Source organism: Oncorhynchus keta, chromosome 8 (assembly GCF_023373465.1).
Source record: "Oncorhynchus keta strain PuntledgeMale-10-30-2019 chromosome 8, Oket_V2, whole genome shotgun sequence".
In the NCBI taxonomy this organism is placed as follows: Eukaryota; Metazoa; Chordata; class Actinopteri; order Salmoniformes; family Salmonidae; genus Oncorhynchus; species Oncorhynchus keta.
In genome coordinates this window covers 33988139-34015943 of record NC_068428.1, presented here as the reverse complement: position 1 = coordinate 34015943, position 27805 = coordinate 33988139, and the positions used below count along the sequence as shown (strand labels likewise).

The 27805-nt window shown below is 42.1% G+C and overlaps 1 protein-coding gene across 3 annotated transcripts in view; it reads left to right on the top strand.

Annotated features, from left to right (window-relative positions):
* The first annotated feature begins 4277 nt into the window (after positions 1-4277).
* The window catches only part of LOC118387096 (dynein axonemal heavy chain 8-like), a 65824-nt gene continuing 42296 nt past the window's right edge, over positions 4278-27805 (top strand). For 2 of the 3 annotated variants that reach the window (XM_035775252.2, XM_035775253.2), the window contains exons 1-40: positions 8769-8841; positions 10745-10844; positions 10950-11069; positions 11180-11315; positions 11411-11598; positions 11675-11755; positions 11874-11990; positions 12087-12206; positions 12614-12755; positions 12871-12968; positions 13055-13161; positions 13309-13408; positions 13490-13619; positions 13828-14000; positions 14440-14566; positions 14722-14957; positions 15053-15157; positions 15285-15398; positions 16387-16449; positions 16601-16701; positions 18067-18204; positions 18386-18626; positions 18810-19009; positions 19127-19280; positions 22091-22254; positions 22324-22426; positions 22513-22617; positions 22999-23160; positions 23327-23551; positions 23671-23843; positions 23936-24114; positions 24826-25013; positions 25128-25214; positions 25328-25435; positions 25536-25670; positions 25799-25960; positions 26131-26377; positions 26642-26883; positions 27193-27333; positions 27556-27787. In XM_035775252.2, the coding sequence (XP_035631145.1) occupies positions 8777-8841; positions 10745-10844; positions 10950-11069; positions 11180-11315; positions 11411-11598; positions 11675-11755; positions 11874-11990; positions 12087-12206; positions 12614-12755; positions 12871-12968; positions 13055-13161; positions 13309-13408; positions 13490-13619; positions 13828-14000; positions 14440-14566; positions 14722-14957; positions 15053-15157; positions 15285-15398; positions 16387-16449; positions 16601-16701; positions 18067-18204; positions 18386-18626; positions 18810-19009; positions 19127-19280; positions 22091-22254; positions 22324-22426; positions 22513-22617; positions 22999-23160; positions 23327-23551; positions 23671-23843; positions 23936-24114; positions 24826-25013; positions 25128-25214; positions 25328-25435; positions 25536-25670; positions 25799-25960; positions 26131-26377; positions 26642-26883; positions 27193-27333; positions 27556-27787 (5809 nt within the window). In that variant the 5' untranslated portion in view covers positions 8769-8776. Of the gene's footprint in view, positions 4426-4669; positions 4805-4950; positions 5036-5229; positions 5382-5569; positions 5760-6928; positions 7093-7229; positions 7407-7523; positions 7638-7725; positions 7834-7997; positions 8100-8186; positions 8334-8424; positions 8623-8764; positions 8842-10744; positions 10845-10949; positions 11070-11179; positions 11316-11410; positions 11599-11674; positions 11756-11873; positions 11991-12086; positions 12207-12613; positions 12756-12870; positions 12969-13054; positions 13162-13308; positions 13409-13489; positions 13620-13827; positions 14001-14439; positions 14567-14721; positions 14958-15052; positions 15158-15284; positions 15399-16386; positions 16450-16600; positions 16702-18066; positions 18205-18385; positions 18627-18809; positions 19010-19126; positions 19281-22090; positions 22255-22323; positions 22427-22512; positions 22618-22998; positions 23161-23326; positions 23552-23670; positions 23844-23935; positions 24115-24825; positions 25014-25127; positions 25215-25327; positions 25436-25535; positions 25671-25798; positions 25961-26130; positions 26378-26641; positions 26884-27192; positions 27334-27555; positions 27788-27805 lie in introns of those variants that run through there. The other variant, XM_035775254.2, reaches the window with a different exon arrangement.

Here is a 27805-nt window from a genome sequence, read left to right as displayed (position 1 = left end):
TACCCAGCTGCCATAAATGGTCCATATTTCACTTAAACAATAGGGATGAACCAGGAAGATCTGTTTTAGGCTTGTTGTTTAAAAAAATAATCACCTTGGGCAACCTCAACTTGCGCGACTGCTGAGTTCACTTGCCCCAGACAATAGTGCAACCCTTAAGCTCAATACCTGATGTTATACACACCCACCTCCTCTCCGATGATGGTGATTTTGGGGAAGCTTTTGGATAGGGAGGCACATATGCTCTGCTGGACCTGCCTGTCTGCCAGTGTCTGTAGATCGTTAGCCGCCGTCTGTCCACATAAGAGAGAGTGAGAGATAATTTATAAACAACATTCAGCCTCCATCTCACTGTCTATCAATCTCCCTCAATTCAGCACTTTGCCCCACTCTGCGTTCAGTAAGTCCAACCTTTTCCACGATCCCTCCGTATGATAGCTCCTGCCTTCTCTGCCACTGCGTAAACCGAAGCCACCAAACGCATCACCACTGCTGGATTTCCCGACATTGCTGATGGAAGGAGAGATACAAAAGTGTACAGCTCAGAGAAAAAAATAGATATACTATGTACCCTCAAGGCGTATAGACCTATATGATCACTCACGGACAGTATTTGTGCTGTCACGAATACTTGGGCTAAAGCACACCTTTAAGCACTTATAGACTATCTGTACACACACACACACACACACACACACACACACACACACACACAAAAAATGAAGTAGCTCCAGCAGGCAACCCTGATCCTGGAGTGCAGCATGCACTTCATGTTTTTAATTTAACCGTCCTGGAAGACCAGGTGTTTTGAATTTAGGCAACCATTGAACTTATCAATTAGCTCAGTTGGTCAGGTGTGGTGCCTAGTTGGAACAAAATCCTGCAATATCGTCCGCACTCCAGGAACAGGGTTGCCTACCACTGAGCTACAGTAACAAGCATAAGGCTCATTTATTGAAACTGAGTATATGTCCATGATTCAATTTGTAAGTCGCTCTGGATAAGAGCGTCTGCTAAATGACTTAAATGTAAATGTTTCCACAGAGTACCCAACTGTCAAAGGTTACTAGCTAGTTGTGTGTGCATTATAGTGCTACTGCTTGAAAATAATATAACAGCATTGAAGACACTATTTTCTCTGAAGATTACCAATGCACTTATAGCTAGCTAACGTTATCTCCATGAAAGAAGAGAATGGTACTTACTAGTGTCTACTGTAGATGTTAGTGCTCAGGACTGGTTGTAAATGTATATCCTTGAATACCAGGAAATGTTAAGCAATCTCAGCAGTAGCAAGAAATTATGGGTCCAAGTGCGGATTCATACTCGAGCCGGTTGTAATCATGCATGTTCGATCGCGAGCCTTAGGCTGCAGCTCGAGAGTGGCAGTTGGATTTTAAACATTTGTTTGAAATAATGGAGTCAACCTGCTGAAACGGGCTAAACGGTAATTATGATATTTTAATGTATTTTAGTTTGAATATTAAAACAACAGCCAGTAAATTAGCCGAGGCAATGTTTATGTACCTTTTATTTAACAAGTTCAACTGGCCAAACATAATGTTACATACCGGTGTTAATGGTGCAACCTGATCGTTATGCTAACGTTAATAAACGTTGGCTAGCTACTGTATTGTTGGTAATTGTCATACGCATTACCTAGCTAACGTTAGATACCTTTATCTAGCTAACATTACATAGATAACGTTAATGTTAGTTTAAAATTTTAAAGTATGTTTTTGTTGTAGCACGGACAGTAGCTTAACATTAGTAATTTCATGGAAAATGTTCATATACATTTACATTTTTTTAATCTATGTTTTGCTCACATAATATACAGTGCATTCGGAAAGTATTCAGACCCTTTGGCTTTTTCCACATTTTGTTATGTTACAGCCTTATTCTAAAATGGATTAAATACAAAAAATCCTCATAAATCTACACAAAATATCCCATAATGATGACGCAAAGACAGACTTTTAGACATTTTTGCAAATGTATTGTAGCGACCCGCACAGACAGCTGTGTGTTTGTTATGTGTTAGGCTAGGAGGTGGTTGTGTTGTACTGACCAGTACCCGGTGTTCGCGGGGTCCGACCTGTCAATCAACCTGCTATCTGCCAATCACGGGAATGCCTGGAATGTTCTGATGCCGGGCATCCTGGTGGTTGGCGGAGTGGCGTGGAGGGGGGTTGGGCAGGGGGGTGGAGCATTGGAAGTTAAGACCAGGTTCAGCCTTTGTTCTCTCTTACGTCTGGGTTTCACAAGAGAAGGTCACGATTGGCTTGTGGGTTATCTGTCATCTATTTGGCGTGTGCTACGGCCCAAACAGTAGCCTGTGTAAAGTTGGTGTAATAAACCGTCAATTCGTAAACTCAAGCCTCTGTCTGGACAATTGTTCATTTATGATCTAGTCAGGTCATAACAGTATTAAACATGAAAACAGAAATACCTTATTTACGTAAGTATTCAGACCCTTTGCTATGAGACTCGAATTTGAGCTCAGGTGCATCCTGTTTCCATTGATCATCCTTGAGATGTTTCTACAACTTGATTGGAGTCCACCTGTGGTAGATTCAATTGACTTGACATGATTTGGAAAGGCACACACATGTCTATGTAATGCCCCACATTTGACAGCGCATGTCAGAGCAAAAACCAAGACATGAGGTCGAAGGGATTTTATGTAGAGCTCCGAGACAGGATTGTGTCGAGGCACAGATCTGTGGAAGCGTACCAAAAAATGTCTGCAGCATTGAAGGTCCCCAAGAACATAGTTGTCTCCATCATTCAAGTTTGGAACCACCAAGACTCTTCCTTGAGCTGGCAGCCCAACCAAACTGAACATTCAGGGGAGAAGGTCCTTGGTCAGGGAGGTGACTAAGAATCCGATGGTCACTGACAGAGCCCCAGAGTTTCTCTGTGGAGATGGGAGAACCTTCCAGTAGGACAACCATCTCTGCAGCACTCCAACAATCAGGCCTTTTGGTAGAGTTGCCAGACGGAAGCCACTCCTCAGTAAAAGGCACATGACAGCCCGCTTGGAGTTTGCCAAAAGTTCCCCAAAGACAAGATTCTCTGGTCTGATAAAACCAAGATTGAACTCTTTGGCCTAAATGCCAAGTCTCACGTCTGGAGGAAACCTGGCAACATCCCTACAGTGAAGCATGGTGGTGGCAGCATCATGCTGTGGGGATGTTTTTCAGCGGCAGGGCCTGGAAGACTAGTCAGGATCGAGGGAAAAATGAACGGAGCAAACTACAGAGAGATCCTTGATGAAAACATGATCCAGAGCACTCAGGACCTCAGACTGGAGCAAAGGTTCACCTTCCAACAGGACAACAACCCTAAGCACACAGCCAAGACAACGCAAGAGTGGCTTTGGGGACAAGTCTCTGAATGTCCTTGAGTGGCCCAGCCAGAGTCTGGACTTGAACCCGATCTAACATCTCTGGAGAGACCTGAAAATAGTTGTGCAGCGAAGCTCCCCATCCAACCTGACAGAGCTTGAGAGGATCTACAGAGAAGAATGGGAGAAACTCCCCAAATACAGGTGTACCAAGCTTATAGTTTCATACCCAAGAAGACTCGAGGCTGTAATCGCTGCCAAAGGTGCTTCAACAAACTACTGAGTAAAGGGTTGAATACTTATGTAAATGTGATATTTCAGTTCATTTTGTATACATTTGCAGACATTTAAAAAATACATCTGTTTTGGCTTTGTCGTTATGGGGTATTGTGAAAAAAATTATTTAATCAATTTTAGAATAAGGCTGTAATGTAACAAAATGTGGAAAAATCAAGGGGTCTGAATACTTTCCGAATGCAGTGTAATTTTAAAGTATGCATTAAGGTTTCTGTAATAGAATAAATGTGACAAAAATAAATGTAGACATTAATCAATTAATTTCTATAGCGTCCAAAAATATTTTTTACATTTGTGGGGAGTGCCAAGATGGAGACATGGTGGCTACAACACAGCGCCCCCTATTTGTGATTTAGTGTATATTTAAATCATTGACACTAACATTACCAGTGACCCCTATCATTCAATAAAGCTAGTTAAATTAACGTTATTATTACCAACAATCTAAAGGTAGTCCTCAAGTGCAGGGATGGGATTTTTCCTGATTAATCTGGAATTTCTTATTTTCTGACATTTATCATCGCTTCAAATAAAGCAACAGACCTTTCTTCTAGCCAAAATCCTGATTTTGTTGATTGACTATGTTTTCCTGACTCCTGAATCACATCCTTGCAGATGAAAAGATGAGTGGAACCAATCACCCAGATAGCACAGGTGACCCTAGCCCCATGGCTGACAACGTGCCCACAGATCGAGGTGCTGTAGGCCGGCGGGGCAGCAAGTTCCATCGATCTGGTAGTTGTGTCCAGGCTGTGCAGGAGACCATGAAGGAGAAGCAGGTCTGTTGGATGAATAGTCATGGAGGAATTTGAGATGAGAACAAGAAGTGATGAGAACTTGCTCAATGAAGGTTCAGCTGCCCAGGCCTATGTGCTCACAAAGTCACAATTGTAGCTGCTATCACTTCATAGTATAATACATTGTTTTACTTTGGGCTGCTACAGTCCCACCTTACACTCAGTTTGCCTGATGTGCACAGCACACCACCCCATTTAGAGTAACATTGACACTTTGTCCTTTCAGGCCAGGTACAAGGAATCAAGAGAAGCTCGAAAGAAGCTACTTACCTCTGGGCACAAATACATCTTTGAGATCTTGGCTGACAGGCTCTCCCTCGAACTACAAGCAGTAGAAGAGTTTGTTTTAGATGCTCCTTCTGTGAGTAGAACTGTAATTGATATGAATCCCAACAAGCTGTTGAGGTTCCCTATGAATTGTTGTTGTTTGGTCAAATTCTTTAACTTTTACCTGCTTGATGAACAACAAAGATCTGAGATATCTTGTAGACACTCTGCCCCCCACAGTTGGCACCATTTGATGATTTTTTTGCCAAAGGAGGAAGTAAAACCATCGCATTTGTCTACCAAGAGACAGAAGTCCCAGGAATAGGTGAATGAAGGATGATTACCTCTGTATTTCTTCTTTACTATAGAGCCACATTGGCACCAATACATTATTGTTCTTCATAGATTTTTGTGAAATAGATATGAAACATTTTATTGTCTGTTTATGTCACCTTTCACTCTGACTCAGACCTTTTAAACGGCGCAAGTTCAATTCAATTGAATTTTATTTTGTTTTAGAGTGTGGACGCACCTTTCCTGGAACTGCAAAAGGAGCCATAATAATGAGACTATTTTTAGCCAATTTGTCTGAGACATGTCTGACAGGATTGTGCCCATTCTTTGTACGAACTAAAATTGACGTTCCTGTCAATATAAAAAACATACATGAGGTGAGATATTCTATGGAAGATCTACGGAAGGTAGAGACTTCTGAACTGAAGGACTAAGATTTTGTATTTTGTACATATAATCTATGATAGCCTCATAATAGGTCCATATTGAATACAAAGGAATGCTCTAATCATGAGTTTTCTGACTGTTAATGCTTGGTCAATTTCCATTCCCTTTCTTTTTGTAGGAGATTTATTTTTCTATGCTAGATGCCGCTGAGGGTCTATTAAAAGGCACCAGGAATCTGTTGTCAAAGATTATGATGCCAGCTGTCTGTGCAACAGAAAACTGGGGTGCCTTGAATCAGTCGAAACATGGAGAGAAGGATAAACAAAACTTCAAAGACACAATCACTCGTTATATTCATTTCCTAGATGGTGAGAGAGTTACAATAATAAAACAAAATTGTGCACACACACTACTGTTCAAAAGTTTGGGGTCACTTAGAAATGTCATTGTCTTTGTCTGTGAGGCATCTGTTTCTCAAACTAGACACTCTAATGTACTTGTCCTCTTACTCAGTTGTGCACCGGGGTCTCCCTCCTTTCTATTCTGGTTAGAGACAGTTTGCTCTGTTCTGTGAAGGGAGTAGTACACAACGTTGTACGAGATCTTCAGTTTCTTGGCAATTTCTCACATGGAATAGCCTTAATTTCTGAGAACAAGTATAGACTGACACGTTTCAGAAGAAAGTTATTTGTTTCTGGCCATTTTGAGCCTGTAATCGAACCCACAAATGCTGATGCTCCAGATAGATCATTCGTTCCAAGATGTTATAGCAGTTCAGACGTCTTTTGTCCTCGTCTTGCCGTGTCCCGTATATATATATATATTTACAACTTTTTTCACATACCTTTTTATATATATTTTTATTTTCCATAAACTCATCTTCAAAACTCTCTCCTGCAACCCGCCTCACCAATTTATATTTATAAAAAAAAAAGTATTATTTACCTCAAATCTGTAATCCTCCATAGAAGCTAGCCAGAAGCTAATCTTTGTTTCTGGCCATTTTGAACCTGTAATCAAACCCTCAAATGCTGATGCTCCAGATACTAAACTAGTCTAAAGAAGGCCAGTTGTATTGCTTCTTTAAGCAGAACAACAGTTTTCAGCTGTGCTAACATTATTGCAAAAGGGTTTTCTAATGATCAGTTAACCTTTTAAAATGATAAACTTGGATTAGCTAAAACAAAGTGCCATTGGAACACAGGAGTGATGGTTGCTGATAATGGGCCTCTGTACGCCTATGTAGCTATTCCATATAAAATATGCCGTTTCCAGCTACAATAGTTATTTACAACATTAACAATGTCTACACTGTATTTCTAATCAATCTGATGTTATTTTAATGGACAAACAGTTTGCTTTTCTTTCAAACACAAAGGCATTTCTAAGTGACTCCAAAATTTTTAACAGTAGTGTACACACACAGTAGGCCTACAGCATCATTCAATTATTGTTTTCTGCATGATTTTGAGCTGACAACAAGTCTAGTCAGTTTGTTAAACGTAGGCAACACTTTGATTTGTATGATGTACTGCAGGAATGCAAGCATGCATCGAAGGCACTGTTCAACTGAAAACGGCCTCAAACATTGAATTCGCCAGGCTGATATCCTTTGAAGACGTAAAAGCAGCAGCAGCAGATGTTGACATGGTGCATCAACTCGAGGAAGCGTTGATGATGTGGTACAAACAGATTGAGCAGGTACTACAGAGTATGACTGTCTATGTACTATGAACCTACACATACTGTAACACCGCACAAATGTAAAAAAAAATGTACTTGCCAATCCATAGTACTTCAAGTCTTCTGTTCTTCAACTCTATTTCTATGACCCCCAGGTCCTTACAGAGAGTGATCAAATGAGGAAAGAAGCTGATGCCTCAGGACCTTTGACTGAGTTAGAGCACTGGAAGAGAATGTCGGCTAAGTTCAACTCTATCATTGAGCACATCAAGGGCCCCGAGTGCAAGGCCGTGGTCAATGTACTCAATATCAACCGCTCCAAGACTCTAAAGGTACTATCATCACTTGTCTGTCTTCCTGAAGTGGCAATGAAAATGAAATGTATACCATTACATGCTCCAACATAATGTTGACATGTTCCTGTTGTTGGTACATATTATTTACTTTAGTTGTGGAGAGAGCTGGATGCCAGAATAACCGACTGTGCCAACGAGGCAAAGGATAATGTGAAATTCCTGTACACCCTCGAAAAAGTCTGCCAACCTCTCTACAACTGTGACCCGGTAAATAAGATGATTAATTAGTCTTCATTATTCTGATTTGAAATGTTTTATTCTAATTGATTTCACAAGTGAACATGTTTTATTTCAGGTCACCATGGCCAAGAGCATTCAGAACCTTATCAATGCCATTAGAATGATCCACAGTGTGTCACAATATTACAATACATCTGAACGAATGACTTCACTCTTCATCAAAGTAAGTACTTTCTCTGTATTCCATCAGAGATAATAAAAAAGTTAATGGAATTATTAATTCTTTAACAAATTACCCACTTGGCTTTATCAGCTATGGGAACTGACATGGAATTGAATTGGAGCACATGTATTTAAAGCTTGGTTGTTGTAATATTTGTCACTCAGGTCACAAATCAGATGGTTACAGCATGTAGAGCATACATTACTGACAACGGCACCTCTGGAATTTGGGAACAGGATACACAAGACATCATCAAAAAGATACAGGTGATTGATGATGGCATCAAAAATATGGTCAATTCTACCCCTGATTTACACTAGGTTTGAGTTTTGACCATTTTGGGGGTTTGATAGGACTGTATCTACTTGTTCCGGGAGTATCAGTCCTGCTTCCACAAGACAAAGAAACAAACCCTGGAGAGGCCTGGGGAGAAACCCTTTGAGGTGTCAGAGATGTACATCTTTGGCAAGTTTGAGGGTTTCTGCAAGAGACTGGAGAAGGTGTGTACCTCATTAATGCAGCCAACCTTTTCCATAAAAAAAACAAGGCCTGCTGCTATACATTTGAGATTAATTTCTTTCTTGTTTTCAGATCACTCGGATGATCACTGCAGTAAAGACCTTCTCTGTCCTGGGACAGTCCACCATTGAGGGTATAGACACTCTGGCTTCCAAGTTCCAGAACATCTACTTGACCATGAAGAAGAAGCAGTATGACATCCTGGCCCCCAGAAAAGCAGAGTTTGAGGTGGACTTTGCAGAGTTCATGGTTCAGATAAGCAACCTCGAGGCATGTTTTATTCAACTTGGTTTGAGTAGATGAGTCTAAACTGCTTTGTTTTGTTTGTAGGCAAAGAAAAGCTCACAGCTCAACATGTTGTCAGAGTTCTAATTCCTAATTCTAGGATGTTGTTGTCCTTTATCTTCTTTAGAACCAGCTCCAGATGTTCATGAATTCCTGTTTCTCCAAAATCCTCTCGTCTCAGCATGCCTTGTTTTTTCTGAAAAGGTAGAAAATATCACTCAAACTATTTTAATAAAAATAAGACCGGGTTCTCCCCAGGAATTTAGGGGGCAGTGCCCTACTTTCGACTCAGATATATATATATATTTTTTAACACGTTTAACCGCCATTCCCTGCAATCTAGAGTCTTACGTGATAGCAAATATAGTATGTACCAGCACCACTCTTACATTCGTTGGGTAGAGCCATGTAAGAGTAGTCTACCTCACAAATGGAATTAGCATGCTGGTATATTTAAAAATTTCAGAACCAACTCTGGAAATGTTACTTTGACATATACAGTGCCTTGCGAAAGTATTCGGCCCCCTTGAACTTTGCGACCTTTTGCCATATTTCAGGCTTCAAACATAAAGATATAAAACTGTATTTTTTTGTGAATAATCAACAACAAGTGGGACACAATCATGAAGTGGAACGACATTTATTGGATATTTCAAACTTTTTTAACAAATCAAAAACTGAAAAATTGGGCGTGCAAAATTATTCAGCCCCCTTAAGTTAATACTTTGAAGCTCCACCTTTTGCTGCGATTACAGCTGTAAGTCGCTTGGGGTATGTCTTTATCAGTTTTGCACATCGAGAGACTGACATTTTTTTCCATTCCTCCTTGCAAAACAGCTCGAGCTCAGTGAGGTTGGATGGAGAGCATTTGTGAACAGCAGTTTTCAGTTCTTTCCACAGATTTTGACTTGGCCATTCTAACACCTGGATATGTTTATTTTTGAACCATTCCATTGTAGATTTTGCTTTATGTTTTGGATCATTGTCTTGTTGGAAGACAAATCTCCGTCCCAGTCTCAGGTCTTTTGCAGACTCCATCAGGTTTTCTTCCAGAATGGTCCTGTATTTGGCTCCATCCATCTTCCCATCAATTTTAACCATCTTCCCTGTCCCTGCTGAAGAAAAGATGATGCTGCCACCACCATGTTTGACAGTGGGGATGGTTGTGTTCATGGTGATGAGCTGTGTTGCTTTTACGGCAAAAATAACGTTTTGCATTGTTGCCAAAAAGTTCAATTTTGGTTTCATCTGACCAGAGCACCTTCTTCCACATGTTTGGTGTGTCTCCCAGGTGGCTTGTGGCAAACTTTAAACAACACTTTTTATGGATATCTTTAAGAAATGGCTTTCTTCTTGCCACTTCCATAAAGGCCAGATTTGTGCAATACACGACTGATTGTTGTCCTATGGACAGAGTCTTCCACCTCAGCTGTAGATCTCTGCAGTTCATCCAGAGTGATCATGGGCCTCTTGGCTGCATCTCTGATCAGTCTTCTCCTTGTATGAGCTGAAAGTTTATAGGGACGGCCAGGTCTTGGTAGATTTGCAGTGGTCTGAAACTCCTTCCATTTCAATATTATCGCTTGCACAGTGCTCCTTGGGATGTTTAAAGCTTGGGAAATCTTTTTGTATCCAAATCCGGCTTTAAACTTCTTCACAACAGTATCTGGGACCTGCCTGGTGTGTTCCTTTTTCTTCATGATGCTCTCTGCGCTTTTAACGGACCTCTGAGACTATCACAGTGCAGGTGCATTTATACGGAGACTTGATTACACACAGGTGGATTGTATTTATCATCAGTCATTTAGGTCAACATTGGATCATTCAAAGATCCTCACCGAACTTCTGGAGAGAGTTTGCTGCACTGAAAGTAAAGGGGCTGAATAATTTTGCACGCCCAATTTTTCAGTTTTTGTTTTGTTAAAAAAGTTTGAAATATCCAATAAATGTCGTTCCACTTCATGATTGTGTCCCACTTGTTGTTGATTCTTCACAAAAAAATACAGTTTTATATCTTTATGTTTGAAGCCTGAAATGTGGCAAAAGGTCGCAAAGTTCAAGGGGGCCGAATACTTTCGCAAGGCACTGTATTTGTTATTGTCTGTAGATTTCAGAAGCTGAACATGCCCTGTCTAAAGACAGAAGTGTCAAGCACAGTTGGGCTTATTCTTCAGCACTACGTCTCAGAGCTGGAGTCTGTCAAGAAGGTATGTTTATAAATGTAATCTGTAGTCGTAAAAATGGTCAGGTAGCCTATAGGCACAGATGCATTATGGATCAGACTTGAGCACAGTTTTTCTTTATCCATGCAGCTCTACCAGATTCACAGAGAGGACCCTCCATTGGCAAGGAACATGCCCCCTATAGCTGGCAAAGTCCTCTGGATAAGACAGCTCTACAGGAGCATACAGGAACCTATACACTACATCGAGGTAGGTTCAAACTTCACAACATGACCTGTAAGATTTCTCTTACAGTTTCAGAAATCTACTAAGAATTGAATCTACTGAGAAACAACACTAACTGCGAACACTTTCTACAGAAAAACTCAGAGATCCTGTCGAGTCCAGAGGGAAAGGACGTGGTGAGAATGTACAACCGGACTGCAGCTGTGTTTGTGGAGTTTGAGCTTCTCTATCACAGAGCCTGGATGAGGGAGGTCTCACAGCTCCAATACGGTCAGTGGCTTATCCATTTGTCTCATCTGATCTGAATTCATTTTTTCCCTCATATTTCACAAAATATGCACGTCTTTCCCCTTCTTTGCTAACAGCTTTACAAGCAACCTTATTAGTCCGCCACATGGACACAGGAAAACTACTCGTCAACTTCGATCCCAAAATCACGGAGATAGTGCGAGAGACAAAGTGCATGGTGAAGATGGGTCTGGAGGTTCCTGATCAGGCTCTGCGTCTGGTCAAGACAGAGTGGTCAATGAAAGCCAACAAACTTCGACTGGAGGTAATATCCTAGACAATGCAGAGTCACAGACATTCAATGAATTGAAGAACCATATTGCCCAGATTTATTATTGCAGACTTTACTGTGCAACTACGAGGCCACCTGTGAGAAAATACCTGCAGTTTTCTACAACCTGATGGCATCAAAGATAAAAAATGTAAGAAAGTTAAAATGGTCTAAAATACAGTATGATCCTTTGAAGGAGAAATGGCACTGTTTGGAGACTAGCTAGTATTACCTCATAAAGTCATTTATGTTGTTTGTGGTCACTTTAGGTCGAGTCTGTGCTTCGCCACGGCTTGGTGTTACTCAACTGGTCATCTCTCATCTTGGACAACTTCTTTCATAATGTTGACACCGCCATGTCTGAACTTAACCATCTCCTAAAGAAGGTACACTGAAAATACTGCTGTAATAATTGTGGAGCATTTAGTTTAAATTAAATACTTGTTGCTGAGTCGTGCGCTCTGTTTTATGTTTCTCTTCAGGTGCGAGACATCTGTGAGATGCACATTGATGCCGTCCTTCAAGACATCTCAGAGACTGTGCTGATCGATCTCCCAGAGGACAGGCCCTCGTCACTGCAAGGCCTCATCAGCACCAATGAGGTATGCCCATCCAATGGGCGGCAGGTAGCCTAGCATTTATGAGCATTGGGCCCGTAACCGAAAGGTTGCTGGTTCGAATCCCCTAGCCGACTTGGTGAAAAATCTGTCGATGTGGTCTTGGAGCAAGGCACTCAACCCTAATTACTCATGTAAATGATGTAAATACAATGGGGAGACCTCAGTGTACAGGTTACTTTAGTTTATTTGACTTTCAACATTATTGCAGCTTTTTAAAAACAGTTGTTACATAAATATTGAATAAATAAGACAATTGTCTGATCCAAAGTTTTTATAATTCCTAATCGTTAATTACAGCTTTAATCAGTTGCTATGACCGCCCCCTAAGCACTACCTGCTTGTCAGATTTCTTATTCTTACCATGAAATTGCTATGACTCTGTTTTGTAGAACCAGTCAAAGGAGTGGGCAGACATTTTGGACCACAAAAGCAGACATGTTGAAGAGGCAGTGAAGGAGCTGATTGAGATATTCAATACTATTTACGAGTCAAAAGAAGTAAAGAAACCTGTGGAAGTACCAATTGTTAAAGGTATTTCATGAAAAACCTTGTAAAGAACACAGAAACTCTTAACATCTCATCCCATAAACATACTCATACATAAACATCCTCATCAAATTTAAATGTAAGTCATTTTGTATTCCAGAGCGGAAGAATGTGGCATTCTCAGAAGAAGTTAACACCTCCATTGATGATGATCATAGTGATGACAAAGAATCTGAGAAAGAAGATGACTTTGAGAAGGTAAGTATCTACCTGCACTGACTCCACCAAAATATACTGTACAGAACAGGACACTTCAATGCTTTTAACAACAATCCTGATCCTAGGAGTGCAAAGAGATGTACGCCTGGTTCAGCACAAAGCTACTTGACGCCTTGGTCAAAGCAACAAGGTTATCTCTGGACACTTTGAAAAGAAGAATCTTCGTTGCGACGTAACTATGCATGAGTTGTCATGTAGAGTATTGTCCCTTGGTTTAGCTAAAATAAATGCATTGCAGCTGTATAGTGCAAAATGTTGGACTGATATTCTAATTTGAAGGAGTGTAAAGATTTTTAAAGAGTCTTACTTCTCTGTTCAGCTTGTCAGCAAGAAAGGGACGTTTCAGCCAATCACAACCAAGCACAGAGGAGCTGGTGACTTTTATCAAATCCGAAGTCCACCTCACCATACCCAACGTGGTGAGTTCATTTTAGATTCAATTTGAAATAACAAAGTCCCAAATCAATGTTATATAATTACATTTTTACATTTTGCACCAGGTGATGGTGCCCAGTTTGGATGACATCCAGCAGGCCATCAACCGACTGGTCCACCTGGTGCTGGAGGTGAGCCGGGGAGTGGCCCGTTGGGGACAGGAGCACCACCATGAAGACAAGCGCAAGTCTGGCAGTAAGATTCAGCCACCATCTTATCTTACCACTAAACACAGATTGTACATATCTCCACTTGGGAAAATTCACTGTTAGAATTAGGAATCATACAACTTCCCATGAAATTGAATACTGTATTTTGCAGAGTTCTTTGAATTGTGTTGACATTGATTACACAATGAGTATTGATGACATGAATGAGTATGTAACTTGAGTTGTTTTCTCAGCAGGGAAGCTGAAGAACTTCTATCAGAGCGTAGCTGAACACAAGGACATTTGTAAACTGGTGGTCCTCCTCACATCAGCAGTCAACTCTCTGAGGAAACCGGCCAGTGATGTTCTCAAGCAGTTCCATCCCTTCAAGGTGGTCTGGGCCGAGGACAGACAGATTAAGGTCAAGGTGTGTCAATGCAAGTCACAAACTTTTTTTTCTAGTTACTATTTGCTTGTTTACTACTAAGTAAGTTGGCATGTAATAATATAATAATTTGGTGGGTGCTGATATTTGTCCTATTTCACACATGTGCAAGTTTGTATTATACGCATGTGTGAACTGGAAACGTTTTTCTTTTGTATATCCCAACTTCCTCTGAGACACCTTCAAAGATTGGGGTCACGGCCAGGATCAGCCATTATCAACATAGACCCTGGAGTAATTAGGGTTAAGTGACTTGCTCAAGGGCACATAGACAGATTTGGGAATTCGAACAAGCAACCTTTCGGATACTGGCCCAACACTATAACGCTAGGCTACCTGCCACCCATATTCGGTGCAATTGTTGTTGTTTTTTTTCTTTCCTTCTCACTAACCTGTGGAATCTTAACTATTCTCTGAATAGGAGTTCATGGACAGCAACCCCTACCTGACTCAGATCAAGTCTGAAATCCTCCACTATGTGGCATTCGAACAGGAGATTGATGAAATCAAGCCTACCATTATTTTGGGGTGCATTGAAATGTCAACAGGTATGGTGTTTACGAACTCGGCCTTTAACTCATGAAGGCTTAATGAAACCTTCATAAGGCCTACATACTGTAATTGCTTCACAAGTCTGTGATACTTTGTAAACCACAAATAGTTAGCCAGCTATTTATTTTGTGATCATTTCCCTTTCTTGTAGCTCCGCTGAAGATGTCTCTGACAGTCGAGGCAAAGGCCTGGAAGAAGCTCTTGTGCAAGTACCTGAATGAGCAGTACAAAAAGAAAATGATGGAGATCATGACTTTCACTGGAGAACACCTGAAAAAGCTCTCCAGGCCTATCGCAGACCTGGAGGATGTGCGTTTCGCCATGGAAGCCCTGTCCAAAATACGAGACTCCGAGATCAAGATAGACATGACCCTGGGACCCATTGAGGTATAAGTCAAACTACGGCTTGTGATTTGTGGATTGCAATGGTAGAAGATTTCACAGACACATTTGTTAAGTACTTTTCTCATACTATCTGCTAGGAAGCCTATGGGATTCTGAATAGATTTGAAGTGGAGGTGACCAAAGAGGAAGCGGAGGGGGTGGATACTCTCAGATACTCCTTCATCAAACTGCAGTCCAAGGCGGTCCGTTGTAATGGTTTACCACTATACATTTATCCTATGGAATAACTCATGTTTGCAACTCAGTTGTAGATGCTTGACGAATTACCTACAGTATTATGGCGTCAAAATAGCAATTTTGCTTCCCCAGAGATCAGTGCAAGACGAGCTGGTTCGTGTGCAGCCCAAGTTCAAACGGAACCTGTTGGAATCAGTCACCGTTTTCCAAAAGGATGTTGTGATGTTTACAGATCAGTATGAACTGGTAAAGAAGAAATAAACACATTGCATTTATTTACTTCAGTTACCATTCAGTAGATACAGTGCATTCGGAAAGTATTCAGACCCCTTCCATTTTCCCACATTTTCTTATGTTACAGCCTTATTTTAAAATGGAATTAAATAGTTTTTTAGACATTTTTAGCAGATGTATTAAAAATAAAAAACAGAAATACCTTATTTACATATGTATTCACACCTTTTGCTATGAGACCGGAAATTGAGCTCAGGTGCATCCTGTTTCCATTGATCATCCTTGAGATGTTTTTACAACTTGATTGGAGTCCACCTGTGGTAAATTCAATTGTTTGGACATGATTTGGAGGCACACGCCTTCCTATATAAGGTCCCACAGTTGACAGTGCATGTCAAGCCATGACGTTGAAGGACAGAATTGTGTTGAAGCACAGATCTGGGGAAGGGTACCAAAAAATATCTGCAGCATTGAAGGTCTCCAAGAACACAGTGGCCTCCATCATTCTCAAATGGAAGCAGTTTGGAACCATCAAGTGCTGGCAACACGTCCAAACTGAGAAATCGGGGGCGAAGGGCCTTGGTCAGTGAGGTGCCCAAGAACCCGATGGTCACTCTGACAGAGCTCCAGAGTTCCTCTGTGGAGATGGGATAACCACCCAGAAGGACAACCATCCAGTCAAGTTGTAGAAAAATCTCAAGGATGATAAATGGAAACAGGATGCATCTGAGCTCAATTTCGAGTCTCAAAGCAAAGGGTCTGAATACATATGTAAATATGGTATTTCTGTTTTTCATTGTTAATACATTTGAGTTTTTAATTGGAAAAACAGTTTATGCTTTGCCATTATGGGGTATTGTGTGTAGATTGATGAGGAACATGTTTCATTTAATACATTTTAGAATAAGGCTATAACGTAACAAAATGCTGAAAAAGTCAAAGGGTCTGAATAATTTCCGAATGAACTGTAGGTCATTCTTGGGGTCATTGTTTGTTGCAGGAAGGCCCAATGGTGCCTGGGATAATTCCCAACGAGGCCAGCACTAGGCTGCAGATCTGCCAGGTAACACTAACACACATATCACTACATCACACACACACATGTCTTTCACATGACGCGCATAAACACACACAAAAAAGGGTTTTACAGCAAGTAATCTTCACAGATGTGTTGCATGAGTCATGGGTGTTTTTCTTTTCCTCCATATTTTCAGGCCAGATTTGACGACCTGTGGAGGAAATTCATCACCTACTCGTCAGGAGAGCAGCTATTTGGTTTACCAGTCACAGATTATGAGGCTCTGCAAAAAACACGGTACACTGTAATGGATGTTATTCACCAGACTTACTCAGTTGCCAATTTATTAGGTACACCCATTTAGTACTGGGTAAGTGTAACGGGATTCTTCCGTTGAAGGAGAGGCGGACCAATACGCAGCGTGGTTGAAGTTCATGTTTTTTTTTATAAGAAACTATACATGAACAAACTACAAAACAATAAATGTGAAAACCCGAAACCAGTCCTGTATGGCACAAACACTAACACAGGTAACAATCACCCACAAAACCCAACACCAAACAGGCTACCTAAATATGGTTCCCAATCAGAGACAATGACTAACACCTGCCTCTGAGAACCACATCAGGCTAAACACAGAAACAGAAAAACTGGACACACAACATAGAATGCCCACTCAGATCACACCCTGACCAAATAAAACATAGAAACATACAAAGGAAACTATGGTCAGGGTGTGACAGTAAGACCCCCCTTTGCCTCCAGAACAGCTTGAATTCATCAGAGCATGGAAATGTTCCTCAATGTGTACCTTGGGAACTAACTTGTGACAGGAGGAAAACATTCCCCACACCATTACACCACCTCTACCAGCCAGTACCATAGACACCAGGCAGGATGGGGCCATGGACTCATGCTGCTTACGCCGAATATTGACTCTGCCATCAGCATGACGCAACAGGAACCGGGATTCGTCAGACCCGGCAATGTTTTTCCACTCCTCAATTGTCCAGTGTTGGTGATCTCCTGCCCACGGGAGCCACTTCTTGTTTTTAGCTAATATGAGTTGAACCCGGTGTGGTCGTCTGCTGCAATCCGTGACAAGGACTGAGTTTTGCATTCCGAGATCCCGTTCTGCACACCACTGCGCCCACCTGTTAGCTTACACAATTCTTGCCATTCTTCTTCGACCTCTCATCAACGAACTGTTTTTAGTTTGTCGAACCATTTTCTGTAAACCCTAGACACTCGTGTGTGAAAAACCACGGAGGCCGGATGTTTCTGAGATACTAGAGCCGGCGTGCCTGGCACAGACGATCATACCACTCTCAATGTTCAATCGAACAGTAACTGAATGCCTAAATGGATCTCTGCCTGCTGTATATAGCACACCACGGCCACATGACTCACTGTCTGGAGCTAACCATTTTCGTAAACTGGGTGGTGTACCTAATAAACTGCACACTGAGTGTATATACAGTACACCACATATTTAGACATACTTATAGGTAATCTAGGTTTATATACAATACATCATTGGTTGTAACTTGTAGAACAGTGATATCACTGAAATGAATGTCTATGATGTTCAACCTCCTTGTTTCATCAACAGTGTAGATAGATGACACGATAAAGATGATCCTATTTCTTTTTTCACCATAGAAAAGAGCTGAGTTTACTCCAGAAGTTGTATGGACTCTACGACACAGTGATGGCCAAAATTAGTGGATACTACGACATTCTGTGGACAGAGGTGGACATTGAGGCGATCAATGCAGAGCTTTTGGACTTCCAGAATAGGTACTGTACTTTTGCTGTCATGTTATATTTCTGCTGATTCAGAATGGCCTTGTTGCTTCCTTTTCGTATTCATTAGGGCGCAAAATGAACATTTGTTTGTTTTATTGGACAGTACCTTCTTGTTTCACTCTGTTTTTATTGTCTACTGTTGTTGAGATGTAACAGATCGTTTGACCACTAGGTGTAAGAAGCTGCCCAAAGGCCTGAAGGACTGGCAGGCATTTTTGGACCTGAAGAAGAGGATCGATGACTTCAGCGAGTCTTGCCCCCTGCTGGAGATGATGGCCAACAAGGCCATGAAGCAGAGGCACTGGGACCGCATCACCGGCCTGACGGGCAAAAAGTTTGAGGTGGAGTCAGACACTTTCGCCCTGCAGAACATCATGGAGGCAAACCTGTTGAAATACAAGGAGGATATTGAGGTTAGTGTTATAATACACAATTCAGTTAAATATTTATTACAGGAAAATCCATTATGATGCATGTTTGCTTATATTTGTTATTTACAGGCTTAAAGCATGATTTCATCTTTGATGTAGGGTTTCTGTAGTTGTCTTCCCCACTGTTTGACATGTTAACTGTCATGTCTTGTTGTGCCGCCTCAGGATATCTGCATCTCGGCGGTCAAGGAGAAGGACATCGAGGCCAAGCTGGCCCAGGTGGTGGATGTATGGTCCAGTCAGTCTCTGAGTTTCATGACCTTCAAGGGCCGAGGAGAGCTAATGCTGAAAGGTACAGAGACCTCTGAGATAGTCGCTACCATGGAGGATAGTTTGATGCTGCTGGGATCATTGCTGAGCAACAGGTATGAACAACTGACTTGGCTATAGATAATGACCTTCAGTTGATCAAAGTCAGGTTTTGTTGTTGGTAGAATGGTAATGCTGCCAGAATCTTACCTTGCCCTTATATCTTTGCATAGATACAATGCTCCGTTCAAGAAAGACATTCAGAACTGGGTCTTCAAGCTGTCTACTTCATCTGACATTATTGAGCAGTGGCTTATCGTCCAGAACCTGTGGGTGTATTTGGAGGCTGTGTTCGTGGGAGGTGACATTGCCAAACAACTGCCACAGGTACTGCACAACTGCCCATTTGCAGATTAGCAAAACATTTGATTTATGCATCTTGATCATATAAAAGATCTCCACACTTTATGAACTCAGCTCTTGTCTAGCAAAACATAAGGAATATTGCACAATACTCAAACATACGGTCAAAAGCTTGGACACACCTACTCTTTAAAGGGTTTTTGTTTATTTTTTACTATTTTCTATATTGTAGAATAATAGTGAAGACATCAAAACTATGAAATAACACATGGAATCCTGTAGTAACCAAAAAAGTGTTAAGCAAATCTAAATATATTTTAGATTCTTCAAAGTAGCCACCCTTTGCCTTGATGACAGCTTTGCAGAATCTTGGCATTCTCTCCACCAGCTTCATGAGGAATGATGTTCCAACAGTCCCTAAGGAGTTCCAAAAATATGCTGAGCACTTGTTGGCTGCTTGTTGGCTGCTTTTCCTTCACTCTGCGGTCCATCTCATCCCAAACCATCTCATCTGATCCAGCACCATCACTCTCCTTCTTCCTTCTTGGTCAAATAGGCCTTAAACAGCCTGGAGGTGTGTTTTGAGTCATTGTCCTGTTGAAAAAATAATTATAGTCCCACTAAGCGCAAACCAGATGGGATGGCGAGTCGCTGCAGAATGCTGTGGTAGCCATGCTGGTTAAGTTTGCCTTGAATTCTAAATAAATCACTGACAGTGTCACCAACAAAGCACTCCCACACATCACACCTCCTCCTCCATGCTTCACGGTGGGAATCACACATGCGGAGATCATCCGTTCACCTACTCTGCGTCTCACAAAGACACAGCGGTTGGAACTTAAAATTGCACATCTGGATCTATCAGACCAAAGCACAGATTCCTCCTGTCTAATGTCCATTGCAAGTCTCTTCTTCTTATTGGTGTCCTTTAGTAGTGGTTTATTTGCAGCAATTCGACCAAGGCCAGATTTCCACAGTCTCCTCTGAACAGTTGATGTTGAGATGTGTGTGTTACTTGAGCTCTGTGAAGCATTTATTTGGGTGCAGTTAACTCTAATGAACTTATCCTCTTCAGCAGAGGTAACTCTGGCTCTTCCTTTCCTGTGGCGGTCCTTATGAGAGCCAGTTTCATCAGCGCTTGATAGTTTTTGCGACTGCTCTTGAAGTAACTTCAAAAGTTCTTGACATTTTCCGGATTGACTGATCTTCATGTCTTTTCTCTTTGCTTATTTGAGCTGTTCTTGCTATAATATAGACTTGGTCTTTTACTAAATAGGGCTGTCTTCTGTATACCACCCCTATCTTGTCACAACACAACTGATTGGCTCAAACACATTAACAAGGCACGCTTTTTAATTCAAATGCATTACAGGTGACTACCTCATGAAGCTGGTTGAGAGAATGCCAAGATTGTGCAAATCTGTCATCAAGGCAAAGGGTGGCTACTTTGAATAATCTCAAAAATAAAATATAGTTTGATTTGTTTAACACTTTTTTTGGTTACTACATGATTCCATATGTGTTTTTTCATAGGTTTGAGGTCTTCACTATTATTTTAGAATGTGAAAAATAGTAAGATTAAAGGACAACTCTTGAATGAGTAGGTGTGTCCAAATTTTGACTGGTACTGTACAGGCGTGGCCAAAGGTTTTGAGAATTACACAAATGTTACTTTTCACAAAGTTTGCTGCTTCAATGTCTTTAGATATTTTTGTCAGATGTTACTATGGAATACTGAAGTATAATTACAAGCATTTCATAAGTGTCAATGGCTTTTATTGACAATTACATTAAGTTGATGCAAAGAGTCAGTATTTGCATTGTTGACCCTTCTTTTTCAAGACCTCTGCAATCCGCCCTGGCATGCTGTCAATGAACTTCTGGGCCACATCCTGACTGATGTCAGCCCATTCTTGAATAATCAATGCTTGGAGTTTGTCAGAATTTGTGTTTTTTTTGTTTGTCCACCCCCCTCTTGAGGATTGACCACAAATTCTCAATGGGATTAAGGTCTGGGGAGCTTCCTGGCCATGGATTCAAAATATTGTGTTTTGTTCCCCAAGCCACTTAGTTTTGCATTATGGCAAGGTGCTCCATCATGCTGGAAAAGGCATTGATTGTCACCAAAATGTTTCTGGATGGTTGGGAGAAGTTGCTCTCTTCGGCAAAATTATGAGTGAGCCCACTCCCTTGGCTGAGAAGCAACCCCACACATCAATGGTCTCAGGATGCTTTACTGTTAGCATGACACATGACTGATGGTAGCGCTCACCTTGTCTTCTCTGGACAAGAAGCTTTTTCTCCGGATGCCCCAAACAATCAGAAAGGGGATTCATCAGAGAAAATGACTTTACCCCAGTCCTCAGCAGTCCAATCCCTGTACCATTTGCAGAATATTAGTCTGTCCCTGATGTTTTTCCTGGAGAGAAGTGGCTTCTTTGCTGCCCTTCTTGACACCGGGCCATCCTCCAAAAGTCTTCGTCTCACTGTGCACTCACACCTGCCTACTGCCATTCCTGAGCAAGCTCTGTACTGGTGGTGCCCCCATCCTGCAGCTGAATCAACTTTAGGAGACATCCTGGCACTTGCTGGACTTTCTTAATTGCAATTCATCTGATCACTCTTCATAACATTCTGGAATATATGCAAATTGCCATCATACAAACTGAGGCAGCAGACTTTGTGAAAATGAATAGTTGTGTCATTCTCAGAACTTTTGGCCACGACTGTATGTCTTCCATTTTAATACATTTTCCCAGCAATCATGTGTTGCATGCCAATATACTAAAATTTTCTGTTTCTCATTCTGATTCTGACATTTTATTTTGCTTTAGGAAGCCAAGCGCTTCCAGAACATTGATAAGTCGTGGATCAAGATCATGCAGCGTGCCCATGAGATCCCCAACGTAGTGCAGTGCTGCGTGGGAGACGAGACCATGGGTCAGCTGCTGCCTCACCTCCAGGAGCAGCTGGAGCTTTGCCAGAAGTCTCTCACTGGGTACGGATAAAGACTGTTTAGCATTAGCAGCTTAATCTTTCAACTGACTACGTTACTTGAACTCAACAGGTACCTGGAGAAAAAGAGGCTCCAGTTCCCCAGGTTCTTCTTTGTGTCTGATCCCTCCCTTTTAGAAATCCTGGGACAAGCTAGCGATCCACACACAATTCAGGTAACAACAGCTCTTAGAACAGCAGAGATTTGTCTAAATAATAAGAGATGCACAATGTCTCAGATAAGGGAAACTCTCTTTTCCAGCCTCATCTCCTTGGTGTGTTTGACAATGTCAATGAAGTGGAATTCCACGCCAAAGATTATGACAAGATTTTGGCTGTCATTTCACAAGAGGGAGAGAAAGTGCCGGTATGCAACATTATCAGTATGATCAAATGCAATACTCACTATGATCGTGTGTGTGTGTGCGTGCGTGCGTAATAATATTATTTGATAGGTGCTTATTTTTGTCCTATTTCATAGGTGTGAATTGGAAATCTGTTTTTTTTTGCATATCCCAACTCTCCCTCAGAGCGTGGGGCAAGGGCCAGCCATTATCAACAAAAACCCTGGAGCAATTATGGTATAATGCCTTGTTCAAGGGCACATCAACATATTGTTTCCCCTTTTCAGCTCCGGAATTTGAATGGAACCTTTCGCCACCCTCTGTGTGTGTGCGTGCATATGCATTTGTGTGCGTGTGTCTGTGTGTGTGAGTGACAGCTCACGTGTCTGTCCATGCGTTTGCAGCTGGACCACCCAGTGATGGCAAGGGGGCCTGTGGAGCTGTGGCTGGGAGAGCTGCAGATGCAGCAACAGTCCTCTCTACACTCTGTCATCAAGGCTGCTGATCTCCAGATCAACGACTCAGGCTTTCAGCTCCTCACCTTCCTCAACCAGTTCCAAGCACAGGTGGGGAGAGTAACCTAGAAATCCATTATATGAAACAGAATGATGAAGAATAACCATCGAGGATCAATTGTCAACTCAAGATCAATTGTTGAATCATAGGATCGATCAGTTGTCAAAAATATATGTAAATAGAATAAGTGTATCGTTGATAACTTTGTTTTCTCAGGTGGGCCTGCTTGGCATCCAGATGCTGTGGACACGGGACTCGGAGGAGGCGCTGCGCAACGCCAAAGACGACAAGAAGATCATGCCAACTACCAACCAGAAGTTCCTGGATCTGCTCAACACACTAATTTCACAGACCACCCATGACCTGACCAAATTTGATCGTATCAAGTTCGAGACACTGGTCACAATCCATGTGCACCAAAGGGACATATTTGATGACCTAGTGAGTCGCTGAAAAATAAAACCACATTCTTATGTCTCTAAGTTACATTTTAGAACATTTACATTTTGGGTTTTGTGTTAAAACACAACATGTTTAAATTCTTTGCTATTCCTTATCAGGTCAAAATGCACATCAAGTCAACCACTGACTTTGAGTGGCTGAAGCAGAGCAGGTTCTACTTCAAGGAGGACTTGGATCATGTCTTAGTGTCCATTACCGACGTCGATTTTGTTTACCAAAATGAATTCCTGGGTTGCACTGATCGTCTGGTCATCACCCCTTTAACTGACAGGCAAGAGAAGATGGTTTGTGTTTGTGTGTGTGGTGAAGATCTTTCCTTAGTGAAATGTTGAATAACCATGATGTCAAACTATCCATTTATAGGTGCTACATCACACTGTCTCAGGCTCTGGGCATGAGCATGGGCGGCGCCCCAGCCGGGCCAGCCGGTACAGGGAAGACTGAGACCACTAAAGACATGGGCCGCTGCCTGGGGAAATACGTGGTGGTCTTCAACTGCTCTGACCAGATGGACTTCAGAGGACTTGGTAGAATCTACAAAGGTGAACAATCAATGCAGTTTTAGTTGATTTCATTGTGTCAACTCAATGGCAACAATTTGGAGGTGTGCCCTCTTCTCTATGGGCTAGATATCATTTTGGGATGCTAATGTTAGTTGTCAATTGTCCAATGCAGTGGTTCTCAAACTGTGGGGCATGGGGGAGGGGGGGCTCAGTCCGGGTTTAAACTTACTCTTGAAAGTTGTAATAGTCGAAATCGTGTAGTGCATAAGCAGTTCCTCTTGTCACGTTAGTCATTGCATACTTTCGAGAGCTATTTATTACTTTTCCAGAAATGTCCAAATCAGCTAGCCCATGTCAGCTGTTTTTTTATTTAAGGTTATTAGCCCATAGATATTGTTGTAATTTTTTTGTCACTCAAATATCACATGAATACACATTAGACATGCCAAAATGTATAGAATTGCAAGAAAATTTGCTTTAAAACTGCAAAGTTTTCTTTGCACCCCATGAGAAAATGTGTAGAATTGCAGGAAATAAGTTTTAAACCTACATAATTCTCTCCACCAACAATGGGGTGTGAACAGTTTGTCATGAACAGTGCTTGTGCCCATGGAAGTGGATGTGGCACGTGTGTGCGTAGTGGGGGCACGGGATGTTCCCCAATGCTAGAAGGGGGCCACCCGAGTTAAAAAGTTTGGGGACACCTGGCCTAGTGTCAGTTGTTAATGTCGGTCTTCTGCTTACTTCCAGGTCTTGCCCAGTCTGGCTCCTGGGGCTGCTTTGACGAGTTCAACAGAATTGACTTGCCTGTGCTGTCTGTAGCTGCACAGCAGATCTACATTGTTCTCTCATCCCGTAAAGACCGCAAAACACAATTCATCTTCACCGACGGAGACTTAGTCAGTCTGAACCCAGAATTTGGGCTGTTTATCACCATGGTGAGTGGGAGGCAAGACAGCACAGCTTTGCCATTATTCACTGAGTACAAGCACTTTGACAAGCAGCATGTATAAAGCTTTTGAATACCAACATGTTTTCTTGTTATTTCATAGAACCCTGGTTATGCTGGGCGTCAGGAGTTGCCAGAGAACCTGAAAGTTCAGTTCAGGACTGTGTCCATGATGGTGCCGGACAGACAGGTGGGTTGAGTTCCCTTCCCTCCAGTCAACTACCATACTGGGCAAAGAGTTCCTTTAAAAATATGGGATTGCAACCTTCTGTGTCTTAGCTGTCGGTCCTCATTGTTTTCCAGATCATCATGAGGGTGAAATTGGCCAGCTGCGGTTTCATTGAAAATGTTGTCTTGGCACAGAAGTTCTTTGTGCTCTACAAACTGTGCGAGGAGCAACTGACAAAGCAGGTGAATGCAGAGGCAGTCATTCCTGTCTGTACTGGCCTTTGAAAGAACAAGAATAAATTAACTGCTACACTGAGACTGATAGTCAAATCCATCCTATCAGGTCCACTATGACTTTGGTCTGAGGAACATCCTGTCTGTGTTGAGAACCCTGGGGGCCAATAAGAGAGCCCGACCTCAAGACACCGAGTCCAGCATTGTGATGAGAGTTCTGCGTGACATGAACCTCTCCAAACTGGTATGAAAAGAGACATCATCAGCAAAATTATTGATCCTCATTAGTATGTTTTTAGCATGCTAATGCTAACATGATTTTAGCACGCGGATGCTAACATATTTTGTCTCTTTGGTGCTTCTCCCTGCCAGGTGGATGAGGACGAGCCTCTCTTCCTCAGTCTGATCAGTGATCTGTTCCCGGGGATCCAGCTGGACGGGAGCACCTACGCTGAGCTGCAGGTTGCCGTGGCCAACCAGGTGGAGCTGGCAGGCCTTGTCAACCACCCTTCGTGGAACCTCAAACTTGTTCAGGTGACACTTACTTCTGCGTTTAGTCACAAGTGCTGAATGCACTGGTGTGTAACCAAAGATATACAGTATATACACAATGTGAATGTATGTTTAAATGATTGATAAAATTTAAAAAAATACACTTACCCTCCAAAGAGGCTAAAATAAAAATGTGCTGTTGTGTGTGTCAGCTTTACGAATCGTCGCGTGTGCGTCACGGCCTGATGACACTCGGCCCCAGCGGGGCTGGGAAGACCGCAGTCATCAACATCCTGATGCGGGCCTTGAGCGAGTGCGGAACGCCCCACAGGGAGATGAGGATGAATCCCAAGGCCATCACGGCCCCCCAGATGTTCGGGCGTTTGGACGCCGCCACTAACGACTGGACTGACGGCATCTTCTCCACGCTGTGGAGGAAGACTTTAAAAACCAAGAAGGGTACAACTGTCTTGACTCTGAATGCACCTTTGGGATACAATATTGATAAGGTTTACCATCTGTGAGAACATTGTTAGTGTTCAAATGGTGTTCAAATGGTCCAACCTCTGAATAAGGGTTTTCTCTCGACGACCCAGCCACAGAGCTTCCAAGAGAGTAACAATTAGAAACATTTATGTTGGCTAGTCAATCTTCTGTGGGTGAACAAACTAAGTACCATGTTAAATATTATGTTTTTGGGAAACTCACCCCTTTTTGTTGTAGGAGAGAACATCTGGATAGTCCTGGATGGCCCTGTGGACGCCATCTGGATTGAGAACCTCAACTCTGTTCTGGATGACAACAAGACCCTGACCCTGGCCAACGGTGATAGGATCGTCATGTCCCCGGCCTGTAAGCTGGTGTTTGAGGTGCACAACATGGACAACGCCTCCCCAGCCACCGTATCCCGCGTGGGCATGGTCTTTATGAGCTCCTCGGCTCTCAGCTGGAGGCCTATACTGCAGGTATAGGGCTTATGCAATAACACAAACCATCCATGTTACTGTCAAAGTGTTCCATATTAATATACTCTGTGTGGATAGTGTAAGACTTTCTTCAATAATCCAGTGAAATTGTGAACAAATCTATCTAATTGGCCATTGTGTTCAATATCAGATATGTGCCAAATGGCAATATGCTTTGTGTTATAGACAGAGTGTCAGGGTGGGGTAACTTTACATTACCACAGTAAAAAAAATCTTCAGATTCCCCTAATGTGCTTAATCCTCATGATGACCTAGTTATGACTAAGTATAATGTTCTGTATGTTGTAGGGATGGGCTTACAAACGCAGTGCAGTTGAGGCAGACAATATCATGAGTCTATACGACAAAGTCTTTGAGGATGCCTACGTGTACTTGAAGCAAAGCCTCAAGCCCAAAATGGAGCTTTTGGAGTGCAATTATATCATGCAGGTATGAATTAAATGCCTTCAGTATTTTGTAACCTTAATTTAACCATCACTTTGTTCCAATATCGACACTAGCATATCACTTAGAATGAAGCCTTGTATTGGGCATGCATTCTAAGTGCTATTCAAGAGACTCTTGAGATAAAGAATTTTGCATTTTCCCTTTTTTATATACATATTACTACATATGATAACTGACCCCATGTCTGTGACTATATGTGTTCAGTCAGTGAACCTGCTGGAGGGCCTGATCCCCACCAAGGAGGCGGGGGGCCTGGTCAGCAGCATGCAGCTGGAGCGCCTCTTTGTCTTCTGCCTGATGTGGAGTGTGGGAGCCCTGCTGGAGCTGGAGGACAGGGAAAAGCTGGAGGCCTTCATAAGGGCCCACGAGAGCAAGGTGGACATTCCCAAAACACAGCCCGGAGAGACCATCTTCGAATATATGGTCAACCAGAACGGTATGTTTATACATAGCC